Raw genomic sequence first — 26,013 nt, forward strand, 5'->3', positions numbered from 1 at the left:
AATTTGAGCATTTGCATTCCAGGGGTAGGGCTGCGGCAGGCTAGCTACGTCTGCCTACTGAAGTAGGTCTGCATTTCTAACAAGCTCCTAGATGATGACCATATTTCTGACTCTTGGAGACTATCACACTTTGGGTTGCAGAGTGTAGAAAAATAATTGAACACAGGTTTTTCGAGTCAATGTCTTATGTTCAAATCCAGTTTTGTCTCTTGTTAGCTCTGTGATTGTAGGCAGGGTAAAATTCTCTTTCTTTGTAAAATTAGACACTCATAGCACGTATTATGACATAGGGTTTTTGTGAGGATTAAATAAATTCACAGACAGCCCGCAGTCAGGATTTGCTCTCAGTAGGAAGAGATCGATAAAGGGTAATTACGGTATGGGGGCGGGGCCAACGCCGGGAAGGGCGGGGCTTTGCCAAACCTTGCGCACGCGCAGTCCTGTGTGCAAGCACCTCCGGTAAGATAGGGGTGATGGCTCGAGTGAGGCGTCCTCACTTGGGCTCGACAGAGCACGAAGTGGGGCAGGAGTTTGGGGGGCCTCGCCAAAGTTCTGGGGTCATACGGAAGAAGGTTGGGTGTCACTATATCCATTCAGCGGGAAGGCGCGGGACAGGTCCGAGTGTTTCCGGGTCGCAAGGCGGGCGACCTTGTCGCCGCAGTCGGGCGGTGCGGCCTGCGCTGCCCACTCGAGTTGGCTGCGGGCCGCGCGGGAGCGTCCGGGCAGGCGGGAGAGCGCTGGGGGCAGCCGGGGGCCCGCGGGGTGTGCACCGAAGACCCGGGGGACGGGGAGCCGCGAGGGCCTGAGGACCGCGGGTAGCCAGCCTGACGCGCTCTCGGAAGCCTCGCTGGTGCCTCGGTTCTGGATCGTGGGAACCTGCGAAAAGCGCTTTAGCTGATAAAACCCAGGGTTGCTGAGAGACCTTGCTCTCCAACATGTAGAGTGCGAGACACCTTGCCGTGTGATACATCATTTTGCCGGAGAGGCTGAGGCGCGTCGTTTTCCAGCTGTAGCGCGCAGACGAGGCGTTTTCCGACGTAGCATTGCAAGTTTAAGCTTGTGCACCTTGAGTCCGCTTCTCAGCCAGTGTGGTGCAAACCCCAAGACATACAGCGCTGCTTTTCTTCGAGCCCACTGGAAGACGGCTTTATTTCGTTTATGTATCTACATATGTATGTAAAGTAGGCTCCACGCCCGATGCGGGGCTTGATCTTAGGACCCTGAGAAGAAATCCGTGGTTCCCCTGACTGGGCCACCCAGGTGCCTCGAGCACTGCCTTGTTTTAAATTTCACCTAAATTCCATCCTTCTCCAAAGTCCGGTCTAATCTTATTCTTTCTCTGCCAGCTAGTAGCCCAACTCTGTCGTGGACAGGTATGCCTTTGGTGGTCTTTATCACCCAGGCTTTATCAGTCGTTAAAAACACCTTTCCTGAAGCTGAGGGACTTGTTATGTAAAATGTGTATACATGTATTTTTAAAAGGTAAATGCTGTAACAGTGTTATTTGTACTTTATTTTTTGAACCCTTAACCTCACCTCCCAACAAAACAAAACCACATTTTACTAGGATTCCTTATATTGAGGACATTGCTGCAGGCACGCTTTATTTTTAACTTAATTTTTTTTTTCACCTATTGCACGTTAAAAATTACCCCAAGAGAGGTCCTGTACTGATCATGACTTAGTCCCTGTCAGATACAGCATCGTAAATAGCAAAACAGTTCTCCCCACCCACTCACCTGCCTGTTGATTATATGTAAGTTCTTTTTTAACTTCCTTGGCTTCATTTTTTTTTTACGATAAAAATAATAAAGTTTTAATCTTTAAGTCCCCAGGATGATCACATTATCAAAATGAAGGAAGGGACACCTGGTAAAGCAATTAATAGGATAATCCTACAAAAATAGGGTATTTAATTACCCCACTCTCAGGCATTGTGAAAAGGAGTCAAGAGGAAATGGTGTGAGCATTTCATGGTGGTGAGCAGACAGCTGGGACTGTAGAGTATTAGAGATTTTACTGTCTCCGCACAGAGGGCAGAGAACAGTACGGCAAAGAGCATACATCAGACAGTATCAAAATCCCAAGATTAGAAACGACTGATTTCTCCTGTTGTTGGGATTATAGGGAGGCAGAGTAAGAACTTGCATTTACATTTCATAGATTCAGTAAGAGTCCTATGTTACTTTTTTTTTTTTTAATATTTTATTTATTTATTTGACACAGAGAGATCACAGGTAGGTAGAGAGGCTGGCAGAGAGAGAGAGAGAGAGGGAAGCAGGCTCCCCGCGGAGCAGAGAGCCCGATGCGGGACTCCATCCCAGGAACCTGAGATCACGACCTGAGCAGCTTAACCCACTGAGCCACCCAGGCACCCCCTTATGTTACTTTTTTAAAAGCTTACTATATAGCCCTTTCCCTTGTTCAGCTTTTACGTTGGAGAAGGAGAATGAAGATTCAAACCCTTTTTTGGATTAGCTTTTATTTTAGTGAAAGGAAGAGAGTCCAGATCTAAAGTCTAGTTTGCCACTTACTGGGTGATGGTGGCTGGTTTTCCTCCTGGTCTAAGGGCATCTTGTACAGAAGTCATTTGGAGTTGCTTGCAAATGCACACCTTACTGGGATGCTAACCGTGGACTTGCTGAATCACAGTTGAGGGACTGGGGAACTGCAGGTTTAGGCCCAGAAATGTACATTTTTAACAAGTCTTTTGGGTGATGTAGTTAGTTTGAAAATACTTTTAGAATAGCAGCTCCTCAGAACAAGTTGGTTTCTTTAACTTTATATAAAATACTTGGGCTGTGGCACATAGTTTAAAATATATTGTATAAATAAAACCTCCAGCTATGAAACATAAACAATCACTTATAGAATAACCTTACTTTTGTAGTGTACTTTCAAAGAGTTTTCACATATGGCACCTATTAGATCATATCTTAATTCCTAGCTTGGCTAAAAATAATGATTTACCTTATCAATATTCTATTCTTAGGCAATTAAAAATCTTAATTCCATCAATTGTTAGTTCTTTTTACAGTGCTTTTATCAGTTTCATCTCCTTTTTGTGCTTTTTCTAGTGGTGTCTTTGGTGCATTGTGTGGGGTAGAGAATGAAAACTAAGATTGTGGGACATACCAAATACAATAAGCATACAGTAACTTTAGGGTTTTAATCCCTAAATTATTCAGACTGTAGGAATGGAGTTGCTTTTGTGGAAAAGGTATTCACTTTGTGTATGCTCATTCAGGTTTACATGTATTTGTTATTGTTGAACTTAGGATGGCCCGCACTATGGAACCAGTGGCAAAGAAGATCTTTAAAGGAGTTTTAGTAGCTGAACTCTTGGGCGTTTTTGGAGCATATTTTTTATTTAATAAGATGAACGCAAGCCAAGGTAATCCTAATTCAGTAGTTCATGTTTTCTAGGGGGATGTGCAGTTTGCTAATACATTGAGGTACTAAACAGCATTTTTAGAGAAATTGCTTCTTCAGTATATTGGGCATTTTGGGTTGCTGGAGGGGAGGGGTAGGGAATGGGGGGCTAAATGATGGGCATTGGGGAGGGTATGTGTTGTGGTGAGTGCTGGGTGTTATGTAAGATTGATGAATCACAGACCTGTACTTCTGAAAGAAGTAATACATTATATTAACACTGAATGTTAACCTTTTTATGGACGTAAGAAATTTGGTGTTAATTATTGTGGACTTAATGACTCTTCTCCCTAAATGTTACTTGTAGACTAGGGAAAATGTTTCATACTTGGATTTTACTTGTCTGGGGCACAGAGCAAGTGTCTGGTCTGGCTTAGTTTGGGAACACAGGTGGAAGAAATTCAGCCTGCTGCTTATACCTCATTGTTTCGTAGACTGAGAAGTAGTGGTGGAGCTGAGTTGTCAAGTAACCAGTTTCAAAAGCGATCAGAGTTCCTCCTCTGCTATCAATAACTGGGTACTTAAAACCTTTCCCATGCCACCAGCTGCCACTGAAAAGGTGCTGTAACACATTCTGGAGGGAAATTTTATATTAGAGCCCTCAACTTTTAAAATGAGGAAATGCTGCTTCTCTTTCCCTAGAGCAGGTAATAGTAGTCCTGGGGGTGTGGCCATCTTTGAAACTTGTCATTTGTCCTCTTAAGGTACTTCACTGAACACTGTGCTCTAGGATGCTCAGCCACTTGTGAAGTATAAGTGTATAAAAGAAAACATTCGAACAGTATCTAAAAACAAATTCAAGTTTCTAATTCCACAGCAAGGTAAAATGGAATCCAAGATGTATTCCAGTATTCCTTTACCTTGCTATGGAATTAGAAACTAGACTCTATCCGATTTTTGAAGTTGATCTCAAACTTCATAGTTACTAAGAGTTACACAATAACATGGAAAAATTACTTTTCTAAATAAATATTTCTAAATAAATTACATCATATATATAGGCCAAATTTGAAAAAGTCCAAAGTAACTATGGGGGGACAACATGCAAGGCAAGTGCAAATTACACCCAGTGCAGCAGAGAGTTCCTGATTACCAGGACCTTAACACACATTTCTTATCTATAGGATTCCTGTCTCATAGACCCTAGAGCTAACGCTAAATTATGGCTCCATGTTTTAGTATGATGAATTTCTAGTCATGTCTAATCTTAAGACCTTTCTTTCATCAGATTTCAGGCAAACGATGAGCAAGAAATTTCCCTTCATCTTGGAAGGTAGGTTTTTGCTTAAGAGTATAAAACAACTTTTTCAGGCACCCTTTAAGTTGAGGAATTTCTTTATGACCAATTAAAGGTTAAAAGGCTTTTTTTTTGGTGATGTCAGTTTCCAAGAAAAATTACCGTTTATCCCTATTTTAGCTCTTTCTGAGGACACATGGTGGCAGAAATTCTCTTTTGGAGATGAGTAGTTACCAGTGGTTGAAAACTTTGGAATGAAACATGTTTGAAGTGATGGTGACAAACCACAGCTTAAAACTTCAGTGTGACTTCTGATTTGCTAATTTCTTGAAGCAGTTTCTTTGTCCAATAGTGGTAATTGTCCACCTTATGAATAGTTGTAAGGGTTAAACAAGATGACATTATGTAATCACTTAGCACAATCATCTGGTATAAAGTAATGCTTAATAAATAGTGCTCATTATAAAACTTAGTATGGATGTTGGAGGGCTTTCGATGACATATGTATCCTATTATCTTTCTCATTTTACCATGTAGAAATAAGGAAAAGTGGTTTGATTTCTCTCAATATAGTTTAATTTTAACACCTTTACATGATTTTATAAATGACAGCTATATTTATTTATAGTTTATTACAAATCCATTGAAAAGTCCGGAATGTATGGAGTCAGAGAGCAAGATCAAGAAAAGTGGTTGAATAGCAAAAATTAGGAGTAAGTACAACTTAATTTATAATTAGAAAACTCATTTTCTTTGCTTTTTAATTTTTTGAGTGGTTTTTGGCCTCTTCTTTTTGAAATTTTTCTTCTTCTTGATGATACTTTTCACATCTCTGTTGTGCAGCCAGTCATCGCGTTCAGCCTCCCATCTAAGCTGTTTGTGACCTTTGTGGGGGAAAAGAAAGATGAGCACACCACATTGTGGACTCCTGGCCCCATAGAAGAAGACAGAAACTTCTGGTCTCCCATGGCTTACAGTCATTTCCCATCTATTTTGCAAATCCCTGCATTTGTTTGTTGCTTTCCTTTGGCATTTATTGTTAAAGATTACTGTTTAACAAATAAAAGACTAGGAGAAGAAAGGAACAAAATGCTCTAAAGATTTTATTTCCCCTGAACACTTTCTTTGGGAAAAGAACAGAAGCCAGTAACTTATCAATATCAGAATAAAAATGTCTATAAAGTACTTACAAAGTTACTTGGCAAATTCCTATTATATAAAAGCAACCTGTCTAGATAAAAAAACTAAAGTAACTGTTTAAAGTAATTACAGTCTTTATTGCTGTAGTCTAAATGCTTTTTAATCCTATATGGTCCCCAGACAGAAATGAAAAAGCCATTCCTTCCAGGTCATAAGGAACCATTTTATTCATCCTTCCTAAAACGATCCTCCAAAAAATACTTACATCTTCAGAAGTTCTGAGTTAAGGCCATTTAAAAACCTCCATAAAAAAATTCAAGTTACTTGGGGCACCTGGGTGGCTCAGTCGGTTAAGTGTCTGACTCTCGATTTCAGCTCAGATCATGACCTCAAGGTTGTGGGATGGAGCCCTGCACCTGGCTCTGGGCTCAGCAGGGAGTTTGCTGGAGATTCTCTGTCCCTCTGTGCAGCCATCCCCCCAATCAATCAATTATTCCAGTTACTTACTTGCATTATCTTTGTTGGCCATGGCATTCATGCCAAGGTTATCAAACTTGGATCCCATATTTTCATCCAGTAGGTGGCCAAACTTAAATAGAGATACATTTATTAGAAAACTCAAAACAATATAGAATAGCTAACTTCTTAAAACAGTATATTAGTCTTACCTCCTCAGCAGATACAAACAGGTTGGGGTCATTGAAATTTCCTTTCCTCTTTTTCCTTGGTCCTAAAAAAAAGTGTAAGCCTAGATTATTGAACTGTAAATCCAATGATTTAAAAAAAAATCGAAATATAGTTGACATACAGTGTTACATTAGTTTCAGGTGTACAACAGTGATTCAACAATCTTTTAACATGGTTCTGTTATAAAAAGGTTGCATTTGGGTTAAAATACAGAATTACAGTGATCTTATAGCACCATTAAGTAGCTGGCATTTATTTATTTATTTTTAAAAGATTATTTATTTATTTATTTATTTATTTGAGAGAGAGAGAGTGAGAGAGAGAGAGCATGAGAGGGGAGAAGGTCAGAGGAAGAAGCAGACTCCCCATGGAGCTGGGAGCCCGATGTGGGACTCGATCCCGGGACTCCGGGATCATGACCTGAGCCACCCAGACGCCCCAGTAGCTGGTATTTAAAGACAAATATAATGTATTTAAGAGTTAATAAAATTGTTGCGATGACAATAGTGTCTTCCTGCCTGCCTTTCAGATTTGGAAACACTGTTCCAGGTTTACCCTTTTTCACAGTATCTGCCCGATGTGGGACTCGATCCCAGGACGCTGGGATCATGACCTGAGCCGAAGGCAGCTGCTTAACCAACTGAGCTACCCAGGCGTCCCACTTAGCATAACATTTCTGAAGCTCACCCATACTACAGTCAGTATCTCATTCCATTTTTTTGCTGAATGATATTCCATTACCTATTCATCAGTGAACAGACACTGGGGTTGTTCCCACTTTTTGGCTATTAATAGTGCTGCTGCAAACATTCATGAAAGTCTTTGCATGGGTATCAAGCCACTTTTGATAAAACAGTTTCTACAGCCTTTCATATAAAATTTTGTGTATATTATTAAGGAATTGCATTTGATGCTATTATGGAATATCTTCTCTTGAGTTAATATTACCATTTGTAGAGTACCCACAAAGGTTTTTTGTTTGTTTTCGTTCATCTTATAGACATATAACTGTTAATATCAACTAGTAAGCACAGTGCCTTCTTAAAGTTGCCTTAAGGTTTGTTTATTCATAATGATATCCAACATTTGCAAATGCAGGGTGAACACTCTTGCGGCCCCTAATTTATCAGTGTTTGAAATTCCTTGGCCTCCTTTTGTTTTAACCAATTCTGTCAGGTATCCTTTAATCTGCATCTGAAACTACTGTCAGCTGAGATCTGACATCTTTCAGGCTATTGTCTTCTGAAATAGTGCTTTATTATTCAAATAAAGTCACTGAAACAGCATCTTTTAATATGACCATCTCAGGAGGACTTAAGAATAAGGCAGCATTTCTCTCTGGAGATGATTTTAGGGAAAACTTTGTCTTATACTTAAGCATATGCTACTATTAAAGTGTCACTGGACATTACTCAGTGGAAGACAAAATCTGAAAGATAATGTTATAATTTATATACCAGGTAAATCATCTAATTAGAGGATTGTCACTGTTAGTATTTCAAAGAGCTGATAAGTTTTGCAAGTTTAAGTGTCTGACGTTTAAAGCATGAAGAAAAAGCAAGTCTGTGTATTTATCACAGATTTCAGGAATCAAATACTTAAAATGCTTTCTACATTTTTATCAAAAAGCTAAAACTGTCACCTGACATAGCACCTTTTCCCTTTATTAGCATCTTACAAGTGTTAACATTAAAAGGCATAATCTGTTATGATACTTTAAAGATGATCTAGAGATATTTAAATGAGAGGAAGGAAGTTACGAGGAAAAAATATGAAGGTATGATGTGTGAAACAACTTTCACATATTAAAAACAGAGGAAACCGATGTTATCCATCATAAAAGCAAAAACAAAATTATACTAACCAATTTAGAAAATCTCCCAAAATGATAATGAGTAGTAACTTTCTCAGAGGCCCTACTTAGGTTTAAAAGAGATGTTTTCTTACCTTGAAATGATCCAGCAAAGTCAAAATCATTTGCCCCTTTTCTCTTGCCTCTCTTTGTCCTGGTTTTAGAGCTGACTTCATCATCAAGTTCTATTGCGCCCCCAAACAAAAACAAAACAAAAATAAAAACACTATTAAGCAATTTAAAAACAACAGAACTGCTATAAGGCAAAGATAAATAATGAATATTGTGATTAACTTGGAGAAGTAACTACTTTCTAACAATAAAAAAAGGGTAACTTAACAGCTCAACAGGTATTGTGCAGAAAGCCTATTAATTAAAATAAAAGCTCAAAACTCAACCTCTGTTGAATTCCAAATAAGAGGGGGAAAAGATCCTATTTAAATTTCTAGCCAACCTGATTATTAATTTGAATATAAAGTAATGTTTAAAAAAGGCTTCAACAGAAAAAACTAGCTTATACTGAGGAAAAAAGGAAAATACACTTTTTTGCCTTGTATTTTAAAAATGTTTACTTGGGGAAAAAAAGTGCTTACTTGGAATGCCCTCACTTTCATCGTCCAACACATCCATGAATGTTCCTCCATCTTCATCAATTTCAGTGAATTCTTCATTCATACTTCCTAAAGAAACTTCATCATCATCCAAGTTGTCAAGCTCATCATCACTGCCTTCTGAATCTTCATCTTCTGGGTCTTCCTTAGCACCTTTTCTTTTCTTTTTCATGTTGCTGAAGAAAAACAACATGTAGCAGAGAACATTGTTTTCTAATGTGTTTTTGGTGATTAGCAGGGTACTAGGCTATTAACAAAGTTAGACAGCCTAGAACCTCTATGCATTATTAAAGTCTACAATGAAAATACTACCTCCATTTCCCAAGCATATTTCAATAAATTTCTCCTACACATCACAGAGTCCTGTATTCTACTGTTCTGAGGAAAACAATTTAGGAAATGCTAAGAAAACAGTTTTTTAAAAAATAAGACTTAAGAAAAGTATTTTACCCGGCAAAATCAAGGTCATCCTTTCCGGAGGTGAAACAATTATCATCTTCAAATGTGTCTGTCAGAGAACAATATATAAACTGTCAGATAACAGCAAGGAATAACAAAGTTGACAAGTCCTCTATCTGAACCAATTAACACAGTCATTCTGCTATTTATGATACATAAACACCAAAATGATGTTTTATAAACCTGACTACTGCTTGTGTGTTTTATTAATCTACGTAAGCCTGTGAATATACTGACCTTAATTATTATTATTTTTTACGGACCTCAATTAAATTCCCAGACCAAAATGGATTCCAGTTAATTTCGGCTTTCTACAACTCTTTTAAGGAAAGAGGGTCAATATCAAAATGATATTTAGCAATTGCAATTCGTTTAAGTGCTTATTTTTAGTAGATACAATGTGCAAAAAAACTCAATGTAAGTTTTTCTAATTTCTGGTTTTTTGTTTCAGTCTAAATAGAGATTAAAATTTTATAGCTCTATGGATCACAAAGATAAAAGAGATGAAAGAGCATACTACTGATACCAATAGTGCAAGGAAATTAGGAACAGTAAAAATGGTTTCTCTTCTATAAAAGATTAGGCCTTAAGAATGAATACACGCCGCATAAATAGAAATTTATTTTTCCCGTGAACTGTCCACACACAATCCTAAATCTTTCTGGAGCAAGTGTGGGTGAACTACCATATGCCACTGAAATATTTTTTAGTTCTTCATTATCATTTGCATGGTATTCTTAGCTAAAGGATTTTTTAAAACTAAGATATCCTTACCACTAACATTCTATGGTTCTATAAGTAGAAAGATTATTTTACAGATTAAAGTTAAAGTTAAAAACAAATTACCAATCATTTTTTCAAACTCATCATCATCCACATCTTCTATACTTTCTTCATCTGCATTCCGTTTCTGTTTCTCTTTAACAATAGCAACTTTTTTATAATACCTGAAAAAACATGCATGTTATGTATCTTATTTTTTAAGATTTTATTTATTTAGACAGACAGTGTTGTGCATGCGCACGAGGTGGAGGGGAGAGGGAGAGAGAATCTCCCGCGGACTCCCTGCTGAGCATGAAACCTGACACAGGGCTCAATCTCACAACTCAGAGATCATGACTTGAGCAGAAACCAAGAGTCAGACTAAGCCACCCAGGCTCCCTTATAATAATTGTATTAAATGGCCCATTTGGTATAATCAAAGCACCTATGACCAGTGACATAGACAAGTGTAAGAACTGTTAATTCAATTGGATATAAATGACTAAAATTTTTATTATAAACAAAAGTTCTGAATTAAAATAGCTAATTTCAAAGACTTAGGATTTAGTGCATAAAAATACTTCATCTTAATTGAATGACAATTTACATTAATTAAATTAAATGATAGGTTGTTTTAGTGTCAACACCAATGACCTAAGTGTTAGAAATAAGGCAAAAATGTGGCTCTAGATAACATCACAGTATTTTATCAGACCCATTCTAATATTGGGGTAGAATGAAACTTAGCATTCTGCAGATGAGATCATACTCTGAAAATTCTTCACACAAAATATTTTTAAAAAAGCAAATAAACAGAATTAACCAAACAGATAACAATAAGAATACTAGTAAGTTTAGGAGTTCTCTATGTAATAGCACAGTGAATTTTGCTAATTCTGCTTAGAGTTGTATTTTGGACAAATTATTCATGAGTTGCTTATCATAACGTTAGACGATAACAGATTTAAAGCCTATAAGATAATTACTATATTAAAAAAATAAGAAATTAAAAGATTAGGTTTTATGAAGTCAAGAGTCATAAAATTTAAGCTACATTATTAAAAACACCCACAAGTTTACTTGTTTAAGTTTCAGTTAGATATCTTAGGATTAGAAAGCTGAATGATTTATAAATTGCTTTTGCAAAAAAAAAAAATAGGCTGACACACTATTTTTAAAAAAGATTTTATTTAAGAGAGCAAGCAAGCACAAGCTTGGGGGTGGGGTGGAGGGGCAAAAGGAGGAGAAGCAGACTCCCTACTGAGTAGGGAGCCTGATGTGGGGTTCAATCCCAGGACTCTTAAGATTATGGCCTAAGTCGAAGGTAGCCCCTTAACCAACTGAGCAAGCCACCCAGGTGCCCCAAATGACATACCGTTAGATCTTTTCAAGATTGACCTATATTACTGAAGCCATTTTATGGAATCTAAAAATTTAATCTTTTCGTCCTAAAAATTTAAATTTTAATAGTTCCCCAAGTGAAACTTCATTGAGTATATTACCTGTAGAAAAACAGTTCATCCACTGGTATTTGGCTTTCTTCTTTTGCAAGGAACTCCTTACTATTTACTAGAAAAACAAATTAAGAAAAATTTTTTATTAAAGTAATCCTTTTTATGTTATCCAAGCTCATAAGACTACATACAGCATACCTCCAATTATAAAGTCTCAAAATTTAAGGAAAGGGGACAGAAGGGATCTTCTCGTGCAAAGGACAGTCTCTGGAAAAGTCTAAGTGCAGAAGACCCAACATTTGAAACTGTTTGTTGGCTACAATGACATACATAGCCATCAGTGCATCACAGTGAATGAACATGGTTTTCACTGTTCTCCAACCACATCCAGGACCCCAGTTTTAAGAGAAATAAAATTAAAGAGTTCTCTTAATTATCACTTTAAACTTATTGTCTCAGAGAAAGAAAGACAGTAACACCTGCCATTCTGGAACAGGAAGTAAAAGTAAACATTTATCCACAATCTTACTTAATACTGATGAAAATCAGGTAACAAGAACATGGAACTACAAGAATATTTTCTCTCTTCACAAGGAACATTTCTAACTCATCTTGATTAAAACTGGACTTGGCTTCTAAATTCTAACTCTATTTAAACTTTGGCTAAGTCCATTACATCTCTGGATCTCTGTGAAATAAATCAGTTGGAAAGTAAATGATTAATAAAGCACCAATTAATCCTAGTCTCTGAATGAAAAGGAGCTGTGATTTATTATATAAAAAAACTAGTTGTGTGTGGGCTTTCTACTGAAACCTTAAGAGACAGCTTATGATGATCTTTAACTATAGGGCTACCTGGGTGGCTCAGCGGGTTGAGCATCGTTGGTTGAACCTCAGCTCAGACTGTGATCTCAGGATTGCGGGATCAAGCCCTCTGTGAGGCTCAGTGCTCAGCAGGGAATCTGCTTGAGATCTCTCTCTTTCTCTCTGCCCCTCCCCCTGCTCACAACTCTCCCTCTCTCCAAAAAAAAAAAAGAAAAAGAAAAAGATAGTTTTATATATATATATATGTATGGGATATATGGGGGGAGTCACTAATAAAGCTACAAATGGTATAAAAATTGCAAAATATTGCTAAATGGTGAAGCTGGGTGATAGTTACAGGGCATTCAATATAATCCTTGTGTATTTACTTTGGATGTTTGAAATTTTCTTTTTTTTAAGAGGTTTCTTTTTGTTTTTTTTAAAAAAGACTTTATTTATTTGACATAGATCACAAGTAGGCAGAGAGGCAGGCAGAGAGAGAGGGGGAAGCACACTCCCTGCTGAGCAGAGCCCAATGTGGGGCTTGATCCCAGGACCCAAGACCATGACTCAAGCTGAAGGCAGAGGCCTAACCCACTGAGCCACCCAGGCACCCCGGATGTTTGAAATTTTCTGTAATAAAGTTAAAAAAATAAAAGGCCCAGTCAGACATAATAAATTTAAGAATACATACAAAATTTTTGGGAATAAAAGATGGATACTTAGGTTTATCTGGTAATATGGAGCAAAGAATAATACAATTTTTTATTGACTTGTACTAGTCTTGTCAGCTTTAACTGTCGAGGCTTTATACTTACCAGCAAGACTACGAATATCCTTCATAAAATGTTTTCTTTTGGGTTGCATCACAACACTATCTGTGTTTTCTGAAATGTAAAAATTAAGACAGTGTAATATAAAACCTAGTTTTATTGCTCATTTATTAAATATCAACAGTGAAAACCAAATAATTAAATAGAAGCATACCTTTGCCTTTATGCGGCTTTGGATTTCGGTAAACAAACCGATCTAAGAATCTCATTAATGTGAAGTCCTGCAGTGGGTCCCCTGAATACTGAATATAATTTCCCTGAAAGGTGGAGAGGGGAGGAGGACTAAGAACTTAACTCAAATTATATATAAGCATCCAGATAAGAAAAAAAAAGGAAAAACATCATCTACAATGCATCAAATATGCCATAAATGACCCTTCAAATATCCATCTCATCCCTCTTACTTTAAGAATTAAATACAATCATATATATACATACAGATTTTATGATAGACTGTTGATTTTATGAATAGGTAGACAATACTGTAAGTCATCCATTAACCAGAAACCAAACACTGAAGTGGACAACACAGCAAATGGGAAAAGGGAGGGCAGTCTTTCTTCAGGAGAAAAGCCAGAATGCAATAAATAACTGTTGCCATTTTCTAATAGCCTGTATTTCCATTCACCACACAGTGGGAAGAATTACCTACCCTACTGTATTAAAAAAGTCATTGGTCCTTTCCACCAGCAAAAAATGTTTATGATTCTATGTGGTGGATAGAAAACACTGTATGACCAACTACTAATTATCTAAAACTAGGTTATTTTTTTCTTATTTCTTGACTTTAGAATATTAGACTTACCTGAAGGATAGTCTTTGCAAAAAGGGCCACAGAGGGATGAAAATGCTCAGATAGCTAAAAAAAACAGAGGAAAGTCAACTCTTACTATAGTTATAAATACAAAGAATTAAAACTTAAGCCAATACATTAAAGAAGAGTGATTCTCAAAATGTTGGTCTCAGGAATGCTTCATACTTTTAAAAGTTAAGAATTTGGGGTGCCTGGGTGGCTCAGTCATTAAACGTCTGCCATCGGCTCAGGTCATGATTCCAGGGTTCTGGGATCCAGCCCCACATTAGGTGGGGGCGGCGGGGGGGGGGGGGTCCTTGCTCAGCAGGAGGGCTGCTTCTCCCTCTCCCATTCCCCCCGCTTGTGTTCCTTTTCTTATTGTGTCTTTGTCAAATAAATAAATAAAATCTTTAAAATAAAAATCAAGACTTTAAGAGCTTCCAAAGTTTAAGTGGGATATATCTATTGATATTTACCTTATTAGAAATTACAACAAAAATTTTCTCTTCAGGGACACCTGGGTGGCTCAGTTGGTTAAGCAGCTGCCTTCGGCTCAGGTCATGATCCCAGCGTCCTGGGATCGAGTCCCACATCGGGCTCCATGCTCAGCAGGGAGCCTGCTTCTCCCTCTGCCTCTACCTGCCATTCTGTCTGCCTGTGCTCGCTCTCTCCCCCTCTCTCTCTGATAAATGAATAAAATCTTAAAAAAAAAAATTTTCTCTTCAGTTTTTATTTATCTAAGTAATCTCTATACCCACTGTGGGGCTTAAACTCATAATCCCCTGGGCAAGAGTCCCATGCTCTTCTGACTGAGCCAGCCAGGCACCCACAATAGGAAATTTTGAAACAATTATTTACAGTCAATTTTAAAATAACAACGAGCCTATTATATATTAACACAAACGTTTTATGAAAAATATTTTTTCAGAAAATATAAGCATTAGGAAAAGAGTAGGATAATTTCAGTTTTGTAAATTTATTTCATGTCTGGCTTAACAGAAGACAATGAATTCTCATACATGCTTCTGTATTCCCTGTTACTTTTTAGTTGGAAGTATAAAAAGACAATCTTGCCTCAAACAGATATATTGTTGGGAATAGGAGGGTTAACGGATAACCTTTCACATAATTGTGAAATTTCTTCTTTGATACTACACCCAAACTGAAGATTAGTTGCAATATGGAATCTGAAACCACATCAGCTTTTGGTACTTGCTACTCAAAATTAATTGGTCTACTATGAATAAATCTTTTACCATGACTTTGTAATACTGTGCATTTAGGCATTTGGAAAATACTGATTCAGTAAGTTATGGAGTTCTTCCACATGCTGGTTGCATTAGCACAAAAGTCATACTGTTAGTATCACCACTGATTTTATCAGAAAAATTTTTATAGGGCGCCTGGGTGGCTCAGTAGGTAAGGGGCTACCTTTGGCTCAGGACATGATCCCAGGGTCTTGGGATCCAGCCCCGCATTGGCTCCCTGCTTGGCGGAAAGCCTGCTTCTCCCTCTCCCTCTGCCTGCTGCTCCCCTACTTGTGTTCTCTAGCTCTCTGTCAAATAAATAAATAAAATCTTTTAAAAAACCAAAAAAACCATAAGTTTTTATATATTGAGAAAGTGTCAAATTCAAGGTAGTGGTTACAAAATCTTGAAATGTTTACTTTGCTTAAAAGCTTGAATTTTATCATTGACAACAAATACTGTTTGCTCTTTTGCATCAAATTAAATATTCAGTTCATTCACTTTCAAGAAAATGTCTCCCAAATACCTAATCTGAACAACCAGTCTACCTATCAACAAGTCTTTATGAAAAAAAGCAACTGAGTTTACAACCAACTACACAGGTACTTTTCCCAAGACACAAGACAACCTCATACTTAGATATACAGCAGAAGTACGTTATGGATTTTTGCTGGATATGCACAAAGACTATGAAAAAGCCATGTACTTTAGAGTCAAGATAATTACTAATTTTTCCTATTTCATCATTTTTATAAGATACTGGCTCTTTTTTCCCTGAAGGTACATGGCAGTGAAAAATATAATGGCTACTGTCCTTATCTGTACTAAGACACTAGCAGTTTTAGATATCATTTCTTTTTATTTTTTTATTTTTTAAAGATTTTATTTATTTATTTAACAGAGATCACAAGTAGGCAGAGAGGCAGGTAGAGAGAGAGGAGGAAGCAGGCTCCCCACGGAGCAGAGAGCCCGATGCGGGGCTTGATCCCAGGATCCCGGGATCATGACCTGAGCCAAAGGCAGAGGCTTTAACCTACTGAGCCACCCAGGCATTCCTTAGCTATCATTTCTTGAATATCATCAGTTCCACTGTCAACAGAGTGACAAAGGCAAATAATTTGCCTTGATATCACAATGAAAGTAGCTGTGACCCTGCAGACTCATTGAAAAGGTATCAAAGACTCACGGGAGTCTGTGTGGTAAGACACTTACTTGCTTTTCCAGAGATAACACAGAAAGTTTATTGGAAATATGAGTTCCTCTAATGCATTTAAAAAGTAATTTTATACGCAAATAATTCTATCACAAAACTTCTCAGGGAGATCTAATGCATAAAGCAAGCAAAATTTATTTATAGCCATGTATAACATTCTTACTTTGCATCCACATTATTTAAGGTTTGCTACATGTGAATATGTATAAATGCGTAAATTTAATGTTTATCAAATGCTACAGAAATATGGGTTATAAAGCATTATAGTTGGGTGACATTCTTCAAATTGCTTCCTTCTGCCACTTAACTAATGTCTAAATATGGAAAAAATGGAAATTTCAAGCTGTTAAATCCATGAGGACAAATACAAAGCGCTAATGAATTAAAAGACAATTTAAAATTACCTTTAATTTTTAAAGCATTTTTTCATTTCATGAAAAATCACCATTTCAGATACCTTTAAAACATTACCTTTTTGAGTTCCCAAAGACTTGTATTTTCAGCTCCACAGAACAAAGGGTTTCTACTGAATGGATCGTATGTGCTTAACTGTTTGCCACCTGAGAACAAAGAAAAAATACCATTTCTTAAATGGTTTATTCCCAGCCCAAGAGTTCACTAAAACCACCACCATTAATGTTGTAACCAATAACTATAAAATTATATATATACATATATAGATATAAATATGTAACAGAATTATAATTTTGAACATTCTTAGCCAGGCATCCTACCTAAACATTCCAAGCCCCAACAAGAATTAGATATGGTACTGATGATAGTATTTGCTACTGAATAAACCAGGTAACAAAAGGTGCCCAAATCTGGGTCAATTAGGTTATAAGGGTTAAAATGGCAATGAGCCTGAAGATTAAATAGGTCTAAATTATTTTAGAACTTTAAATGCACTTAATATTTATTATTAAATTATGTCCAGGAATAATTCTCACTTGGAACAAGTTTTATGTTATCTTTGAAGAATTTTCAGAACACATTACAACAAACTGTCTACTTCACAATGCATGTGTTCATCATCCTTGTAAAGGACTATTCTCAGTTTAGTCTTCAGGGAAATTGATGGATTTTTCCTGGATGCTACCATACTTCTCTTTTATATTTCACAGGCAAACTGAAATTTTGGGAGATGAAGTAAGTTGACCAAGAGTTCCACAATAAGTTTGAAGAAATGGATCTGGCACATTTCTTGATCCCCAAGGTTTATTAGTGTGCTTTTCTTTACAGCTCAAATGAAGAGGCTGCATTTCCAAAAGGTATCTACTTTAATTTCTAAGATTAAAATTACTTTAAAACATGTAACGTTTTAGAAGTTTAATACATAATACGTTTAATAAGTAGACAAGTAATTCACTAAATTAAAAATTTACTTCTAAGTTCCTGAATACATCTGGTTATAAAAGCTCTACTTAAAAAAAAACAAACAAATATGGAGGACTTCTAAAATGGTATAATGTTAATTTCTATTGAGATCAAAGCGGGGGCCCTGGCTGGCGGCCATCAGTAGAGCATATAAACTTTGATCTTCAGGCTTGTGAGTTCAAGCCCCACACTAGGTACAGATTACTAAAAAAAACCTAAATCTTAAAAATAATAAAAGACCAAAGGAGAATCTAATTCCTGTTTAAAAGTTCGAAAGAACAACTGAAAGATTTAAGAAACTCACCTTTCAAATTATCAAAGTGCACCCAAGAAGCAGACTCTGATTTTTTTGTTTCCATAGCACTGTCTGACATAGTTCCTTCTGTCTCAGCTTTTTTTACTGGATCTGTTTCTTTATCTGCATCGGTGAATTTTTCTGTGTCTTCATCATCTTCTATGTCAATAAAATTCTCTTCATCAGACTCCTAAAACCATAGTTTAATAAATCTGCATTAGTCAACTGGAAGTCTGTATTCAGTTATATGAGGCAGTTTTGAAGACCCACTTGTTGCTATAATGGTGAAACACGAAAATTCCAGCAATCAAATTGATGATTGGTGACACACCACCTTCTTTTTTCTAAATTAAGAGAATTGAGTTTTGAGTCAAAATTCCCCCAAGACTTTGGCACTTTTTTACATGAAAACATTCAGCCCTCAAATTTCTGATGTATTATATAAATAAACCAATGAAGGAGGTGCTACTATGTCCATTTCACAACTGAGCAAACAGGTTTAAGAGATTCACTAGCTCTGTAACTATAACTACCTCATACAATTATAGTATAGTATAGTTTACTATGAGTAAAGGGGTCAAGTAACATGCCCACCTAGTAAAATTGTACACCTGGGACTAAAATTCAGGTCTGTCCAACTCCAGGACACACACATGTTCATGCTCCAGAGAACTAAGTAAGTTACTGTCATTGAAGCAAAGAAGAAAAATACCAATACATTTCAGAACCCACTCGATTTAAAAAGCAGTTGTAAGATATACCGGATGATCGTCTAGCTGACTTCTTAAACCTGGTTTTGCTTTAAGGATCTCAGACACAAGGTATAAAGCTCCACATATGAACGGTGGCATCTGTTCACAAGTAACTTGAAGTAACCTCTTCACAAAAGCCTTCACCCTGCGCAATACGATGTCAGCTTTCAGAGATTTGTAGACAAGATTAAGAAACATGGCTTGTTTAGAACACATCATCAATCCTGGATCCAACATCTTCCTGTAAAACAAAAATAAGATCAAAAGTTTATTCATAAAATATCTCTACAATCAGTAGTAAAGGCAACTGCTAACCTCATCTTAGGGATAATCTTCCTGTTTATTTTTAGATCAACAGACTTAAGATGTAAAATGGAAGTCAATGACCAAAACAGACAGAATGATGATCTTGGGGGAGAGTGGGAATATCACAGGAGAATGACCTTTTTTAGTAGTTTCTTTTCTTTTTCAGGGGTTTTCCATTCTCCAGCATAATTTTTATAAAGATCTAGAACCTCATATGAAAGGCTAATCCAAAACCAAATAATGAAAACTGACCTATGAAAGTAGTGGACTGGACCAGAGTTCTTACCCCATAGCTGGGGGACCAGAGGCTTCCACATAATTCTAATGAACACACATGTAGAGAATTGAACATAGTTTTAAAAATTTCTCTTTATCCTAGTCATTCCATCCTAGAGATGCTCCAACTGCTTTTGCCCTCTAGACATTAGGATATCCAAAATTAACACAAAATTCATGTGCAATACTACTTCTTATTCTAAGCACTTCTATTAACATTCTCCCATTAATACTAGAAACGGAAATATGTAACTCTGTGAAGCATTTCCATATGGAAATGGACCCACTCTCCTCCATTTGTTAGTTCCATAACTCTGGTGATACTGACATATCATCCTATATTATTCAATATTTGATATTCAATTTTCTGTCTTCACATTTAAAATATTCAACATTTTCATCCATTTTGCAACTCATTTTTAAAACATTTGAGAATTTAGATAGGTGTTTGACAGAGAACACCTTCTTGAAATTTTTGATAAATCATATTTTTGTAAACCAAATCACGTTTCCTTTATCTTTCAAATAATATTACAGAAAATTTTGTTTAAATGATTCTTAATAAAACCAAAAGAAATACTACAAGAAGGCTTAGATGCCATTTGAGGAAATCCATCTGTGAGAGTTCTTTGCAAGCAATAATTTAAAGAACTTAAGCATGTACTCCTCAGATAGACTGTTGTGTTAAAAACTGATTCCAAACATTGTCCAAAAAGTTCTTATGACCATCAAAAGTTATATTACAAAAACAAAACAAAACAAAACCCCAAAACTCTAAGATCCCCAAACCTCTAAATTTTCAGCTCTGGAACTCTTTCCAAACTAAAGTAGCCACTACTCAAGAAAACTGTACTCTAAAGAGTTATGGAAAGGACTCTTACGAAAACTTTCTTTTTGGTGTACCAGTGCAATCAGCAGCATGAGACATGAACTCCCAAAGCCCGCAGACCTGGATTTGCTGCCTAACTTGGCCTTGTCATGTCTGTCTGATTTTGTACAAATCACTGTACCTCACAGATCAGAGAAGTGTTAACAGGAATAAACTTAAGCTATTCATCTGAGTAATATTAATAACAGCAGCCAACAGCTGCAGAGCACTTACATGGGTTAACATACACATGAACTCAGAAATAAGTCCCAGTTTTGTCATTTTTTAGCTATGGAACCTTGGGAAGTTTTGTAATTTTAACAATAACCCTACAGGATAAGTGCATTCCCCTTCATTTTATAGACAAACCGGCCACAGTAAAATGGGATTAATCATATTTACCATTTTAAAGAGGATTAAATAATTTGTCCAAAGTTATAAAGCAAACTAATGGCTAGGACTCAAATCCAGGCACCATGGCTTAAGTTCAAGATATCAGTACATTATATTTGTCATAAGGTATGTTATGTAAAATCATTAAAATGAATAAGAAGGGAATATATAGTTTATTGGCATACTTAAATAGTTCCAAAGTGCTATTCAAAATATCACCCCTCAATAGGTTATGTATCAGGACAACTACAAAATTCAGTGAGCAAAATCTTAATCCCAATAATTTAAAAAACTCCAAAAATGCAACTCTAACCCTAAGAGATTTTCTTGTTTGCCATCTGTCCTCCTCAAAATGAATGTAAGCACCTCTAGGTATGGGAATTTTGTTCAGTGCTATATGCAGATACCTAGAAGTGTCCAGCATATAGATGGCACCCAAAAAACTGCTGCTGAATGAATTACTAAATGGCTGTGTGAAGTTCAGGGGGAAGAAATATAGGACTGAGGATGTGAGTCAGGGGGAAGAGAGTGAAGGAAACTTCAATTTTATCTACAGTTCTAATTTTTTAATATTTGTAAGATTTAAAACATACAGCAGAATGCTGAATTTGAAATATTAGGTGGCAGGATACAGATACTTTTTTGGGGAAGGATATTTTTCTGTATTTTAACAAGTTCTCAAAACAACAACAAAAAAAATGTATGTATGCTAGGGCACCTGGATGGCTCAGTGGGTTAAAGCCTCTGCCTTTGGCTCAGGTCATGATGCCAAGGTCCTGGGATCGAGCCCCACATCGGGCTCTCTGCTCAGCAAGAAGCCTGCTTCCCCTTCTCTCTGCCTGCCTGTGATCTCTGTCTGTCAAATAAATAAATAAATAAATAAAATCTTTTTAAAAAAAATCATGTACATAAAACATGTAACAGTTTTCCAACGGAAAACAAAGATTAATAACTTACTCAAAGTTGGTGATCCACTTTTCTAAATTTTTTGCCCCACAGAGGGGCACCATAGGTGTTGTGTATTAAATCACATTATTATTAAATCATGTTATTCCTCACAGTCACCTACTGAAGTGGTATGTACTTACCTATATAATGCTGCATAGTATCGATCTGATATTGTCTGCTGAGAATTCATTACTTGGAAAAGCAACATTAAAGCTTGTACACTGGTATTAAAATTCACAACATGCAGCACTTTAAAGAGTGTGTCGACCTGCTCCCTCACTTTGTCATCACCAGTCTGGGCATAAGGATATGCTCTATTTACTCCTGTTAAAAGGGCACTAAGCATTTTTGATTCAATATTTTTTTTCTTGATACAAGTCCGAAAAAAACAAAAATAGAGAGTAATTAACTTATTAGCTAATTCACTTTCTTCATGGGAAAGGACCATTTGATTTAAAAAGCAAATTGCATAATATTGTGCTTTGGAGCTGATATTTGAGCGAAAGAGCAGCCTTTCTACTTCGCCACATACAACTCCTTTCATATTGGGGTGCTTACAGAGCAAGGTCTCTAACAGATGGGAGGCTTTCGTGGCTATTCTGTTCTGAGGATCTCCCAGTTTATTTACCACCTGCACAAGAAGAGCCTTTTCTTCCTCAGGTTTATTACAAAGAAGCTCATGAGCTACAATAAGAGCTCGAGTTTTAGTGGCTACTAATGAATCATGACTTAAAGTTTCTAAGACCTGCACGAATTCAGCCACCAGGTGTTTCAGCTGGTGTTCAAAATACCATAATATTAGCCTTCTATCTCTTGAGTCCCTGTTGCCACTGGCCAACTGTTCTAGTTTGTCGAAGGGATGTTGGCTGAAAATCCGTAGCTTCCGGCTGTCTGGCAAAAGGTCTGTAATGAGTAATTCTTTGAAAGTATCCAAAGCCATGAGGCATTGCTGTTTGCTACCCTTCTTTTTCACAAGGTTCACAAGAGTTTCTACAAATTGGAGTGTGTGAATAGCATCATCCTGAATAAGAAGAATCATGGCTGCCATCCTGTCCCCTAGTGTCCCCGATGACACAATTGTCTTCATCCAGGTAGAAGAAGCTCCCTTCTGGTTATTTGTCTTGTTTTTGAATAAGTTGATTTCATGCTCATATAGTTTCTGAGCCAAGGTTTTGTACTTAGACACAACATCCTGAGGCTGGGGTTCCAAAGAATATTCATTGCTGTACTCTAGATCATACCATTTGCCTCCAGGTTTGAGTAACAATGTTTGTCTCTCAAAAAATTCAAAGATATCCTGTTGTTTATCTTTCTTAACTTTTGGGGTGACACTGGTGTTCTCATCAGAATGTTGTTCTGGCTTCTTCTTATTTTTCACCTTACGGAGTGATGTCCTTTCACTTTGTGCTGCATTTTGCTTTTTATTATCTACTTGAGATACTCTTGCTTCTTTTTTGCTGGCATTTTCGTTTTTAGCTGGTTCATCTTCTTCAACTAAGAAAGCTTTTGCATACTTGGCCAAACTAAGATTTTGGATAAATGCTTTCAGTTCACCTTGCTGAAGGTCATCGATTGCTCCTTTTTTGCCTCCATCCACCACTTCCTCATTTTCATCCAAAGTAGCCAGCATAAGGTAATCTTGCTGCATTAAAACATAAGCAAGTTAAAAAATAAATTATAAATCCAAAGTTTAGAAAAACTTCAAAAGTTAATTTGAAATATCTATATCTTTATTTTTTTTTTTAAAGACTTTATTTGACAGAGAGAGATCACAAGTAGGCAGAGAGGCAGGCAGAGAGACAGGGGAAGCAGGACCCCTGCTGAGCAGAGAGCCCTGGATGTGGATGCAGATGCAGGGCTCTATCTCAGGAACCTGAGATCATGACCTGAGCAGGAAGGCAGAGGCTTAACCCTCTGAGCCACGCAGGCACCATGAAATCTGCATCTTTAAAATCAATTAAATTCAATGATATTGCCTGGGCTCCCACCCAACCACCATGTAAATTCTCCACCATTCACATGTGGAAAAAAAAGCTATAATAGGAGAATGTCCACCATAATTAAAATAATTTCAGAGTAAAGAAAACCTTTCGGAAGGACATAAAATGCAGGACCTTAAAGGTAAAGATGGGTAAAACTGTCATTCTCTCAGACGAAAAAACATACAAAAGTCAAGACAAATAGTAAATTGGAAAAAAAATACTGGCAGTTGTCTCTGATGTCGGTTGACATCAGAGTAATTGGGCTTAATATTTAATGTGAAAGTTCCTACATATCAGTTAAGGAAGTGATAACCCAAAGATCTGCAAAGTATATAAACAAAAGGTTCACAAGGGAAAAGTGATTTTTTAAAAATGTGAAAAGGTGCTCAACTTCATGGACATTAAGAAAAATCCAAATTAAAACCATGATGCATCCATTTTCTAATCTGTCAGATAAAAAAGATAAAACTGACAGGTGTTGTTGGGGAGATGGTGGGAGGAAGAGGCACTTTCTTACGTGGCTGATGGAAACGTAAACTAGCACCTCTATGGAGGGCAACTTGTTACCTTCAAATCAAAATACAAGACACACATCCTTTGATCCAGCAGTTCCATTTCTATCAATTTAGATTATATATATGTTCACAAATATGGGAAAAGATCTATTTTCAAGGTCATTTACTGCAGCATTAAAATAGCAAAAGACTGACAACCTAAACATCCACAATAAATGGCTGACTAGATTAAAACAATGATTTATGCAGGCATAAAACCAATGACATAACTTTATATAATGTTATAGAAGAATCTTTAAGACAGCAAGAAAAAGTATACACAAAATATTATACAGTACAGTACCCTTTGTGTAAAAAATAACATAGGTGTATGTATATTTGGAAGATACAAAAGACACAAAAATACTTGCTTTGGCTAGTAATTGCATGGCTAGAGATAAAGTGGGAAAGAAGACTTTTCATCAAAAGTGAAAGAACTTTTTTTTTTTTTTAAAGATTTTATTTATTCATTTTACAGAGAGAGATCACAAGTAGACTGAGAGGCAGGCAGAGGGAGAGAGGGAAGCAGGCTCCCTGCTGAGCAGAGAGCCCGATGCGGGGCTCGATCCCAGGACCCCGAGATCATGACCTGAGCCGAAGGCAGAGGCTTAACCCACTGAGCCACCCAGGCGCCCGTGAAAGAACTTTTTAAAAGAACTTTTTTGTAGTATGTGAAATATCGCCTATTCAAAAAGTAAATACAACACAAGTATAGTGCAAACTCTGATTCTGCCCCTGTAAACTGCATTTCTCTTGCCCCTACAGCTCTCCCCACCCACAGTCTCAAAACACGTGCTAAAAAAAAGTAAGCTAAATTCCAACACGTACTTGCTCCAGATCTTCTAAGGTTTTGCATCAAACTCAGAGGAAGGCCTATATTTTACCTCTGACGTCATTTATTACTCTCCCTTTACCTCATTCTGCCTCAGCTACACTGACATTTTTGTTGTTTACAGATGGCTCGCTTTCTTTCCTACAGTTTTGTTCCTAGACATCTCAATGATGATTTCCCCAATAACCTCATTTAAAACTGTTACGCCTTTCACACTGATTATCTTGTTTTCTTCTCCGTCGCACCGCTCAGCATCTGATACACAATATTCAGAAGTTTGATTACTGATTGTTCCCCTTACGTAGAACGTTCCACGAGAGCAGAGGGCTTCTAGAGCGTAAACATGTGCGTGTTCTGCGTGAGAACAGAAGTTAAGATTCCAACAACACTGGGGTTCGGAACTCGATGCCACGACGTCAGGACCCCGAAAGGTCAGTCTTCGCCGACCTCATGGAGTGCCAGTTATAAATAAGTGAAATGAGAGGGTCCTAACAAAGGCCACACCATAAAAACGTTCAATTCCAAAGGACTCTTCCCGTGTAAAAAGCTGTGGGAAAGAAGAGCGGGTAGCGCACAGCGCACACTTCGAAGCTGGGATCTGGGTGCAGGACGCTCTCCCACACTCCCGCTGCGGGGCCACTAGTGAAACCACCCCTCGCGCATCTGTCCCCTTGTCCGCGAGTCCGAGGCCATTACCTTGGTGCCTCCGAGCCGTAATACTTCCTCCAGAGAGAACCCATTCTCGGCTTCATCCTGATCCTCCTCGCTGTCCTCGTCCGGATCTTCTACCGCCTCCTCTCCCCGCCAGGGCCGCTTGGCGTGGAACTCCAAAGGTTTCTTGGAGGCCGCCATCACTAGCAAAGCACGCGCAGACGGCCCACAGGCTCCTTCCGCTTTGCGGGGTGA

At 37.3% G+C, this 26,013-nt stretch overlaps 2 protein-coding genes across 4 annotated transcripts; one reads left to right on the plus strand and one right to left on the minus strand.

Annotated features, from left to right (window-relative positions):
• The first annotated feature begins 405 nt into the window (after positions 1-405).
• On the plus strand, positions 406-5,759 carry CEBPZOS (CEBPZ opposite strand). Of its 3 annotated transcripts, none has more exons than XM_059405460.1 (5): positions 406-459; positions 3,279-3,394; positions 4,661-4,705; positions 5,298-5,382; positions 5,513-5,759. In XM_059405460.1, exons 2-4 carry the CDS (start codon positions 3,280-3,282, stop codon positions 5,378-5,380), a joined length of 243 nt encoding a protein of 80 aa, XP_059261443.1. In that variant the 5' UTR covers positions 406-459; position 3,279; the 3' UTR covers positions 5,381-5,382; positions 5,513-5,759. The 3 variants fall into 3 exon arrangements, with proteins under 3 accessions (XP_059261443.1, XP_059261441.1, XP_059261442.1); XM_059405458.1 differs by lacking the exon at positions 406-459 and adding an exon at positions 466-615; XM_059405459.1 differs by lacking the exon at positions 406-459 and adding an exon at positions 466-572.
• On the minus strand, positions 5,389-26,013 carry CEBPZ (CCAAT enhancer binding protein zeta). Its single transcript, XM_059405455.1, has 16 exons — positions 25,804-26,013; positions 21,880-23,381; positions 18,958-19,189; positions 18,206-18,386; positions 16,996-17,084; positions 14,077-14,130; positions 13,426-13,528; positions 13,257-13,325; positions 11,683-11,749; positions 10,265-10,365; positions 9,410-9,467; positions 8,942-9,135; positions 8,444-8,533; positions 6,478-6,539; positions 6,317-6,398; positions 5,389-5,553 (listed from the first exon to the last, which is right to left on the minus strand). The coding sequence occupies exons 1-16, from the start codon at positions 25,957-25,959 to the stop codon at positions 5,414-5,416; spliced, it is 3,180 nt and encodes a 1,059-aa protein (XP_059261438.1). The 5' UTR covers positions 25,960-26,013; the 3' UTR covers positions 5,389-5,413.

Source organism: Mustela nigripes, chromosome 7 (assembly GCF_022355385.1).
Source record: "Mustela nigripes isolate SB6536 chromosome 7, MUSNIG.SB6536, whole genome shotgun sequence".
In the NCBI taxonomy this organism is placed as follows: Eukaryota; Metazoa; Chordata; class Mammalia; order Carnivora; family Mustelidae; genus Mustela; species Mustela nigripes.

What these genes read in the sequence shown, in the direction of transcription:
- CEBPZOS (XM_059405460.1), top strand. Translation starts at nt 3,280, where the DNA reads ATGGCCCGCACTATGGAACCAGTGGCAAAGAAGATCTTTAAAGGAGTT. An exon ending in TAAGATGAACGCAAGCCAAG is followed by an intron (nt 3,395 to 4,660) that starts GTAATCCTAATT and finishes TTCTTTCATCAG; the next exon opens with ATTTCAGGCAAACGATGAGC. An exon ending in ATTTCCCTTCATCTTGGAAG is followed by an intron (nt 4,706 to 5,297) that starts GTAGGTTTTTGC and finishes ATTTATTTATAG; the next exon opens with TTTATTACAAATCCATTGAA.
- CEBPZ (XM_059405455.1), bottom strand. Translation starts at nt 25,959, where the DNA reads ATGGCGGCCTCCAAGAAACCTTTGGAGTTCCACGCCAAGCGGCCCTGG. An exon ending in TGAGTTTGAAAAAATGATTG is followed by an intron (nt 9,468 to 10,264) that starts GTAATTTGTTTT and finishes GTTCTCTGACAG; the next exon opens with ACACATTTGAAGATGATAAT. An exon ending in CTTTGCTGGATCATTTCAAG is followed by an intron (nt 6,540 to 8,443) that starts GTAAGAAAACAT and finishes ACTTTTTTTTAG; the next exon opens with GACCAAGGAAAAAGAGGAAA.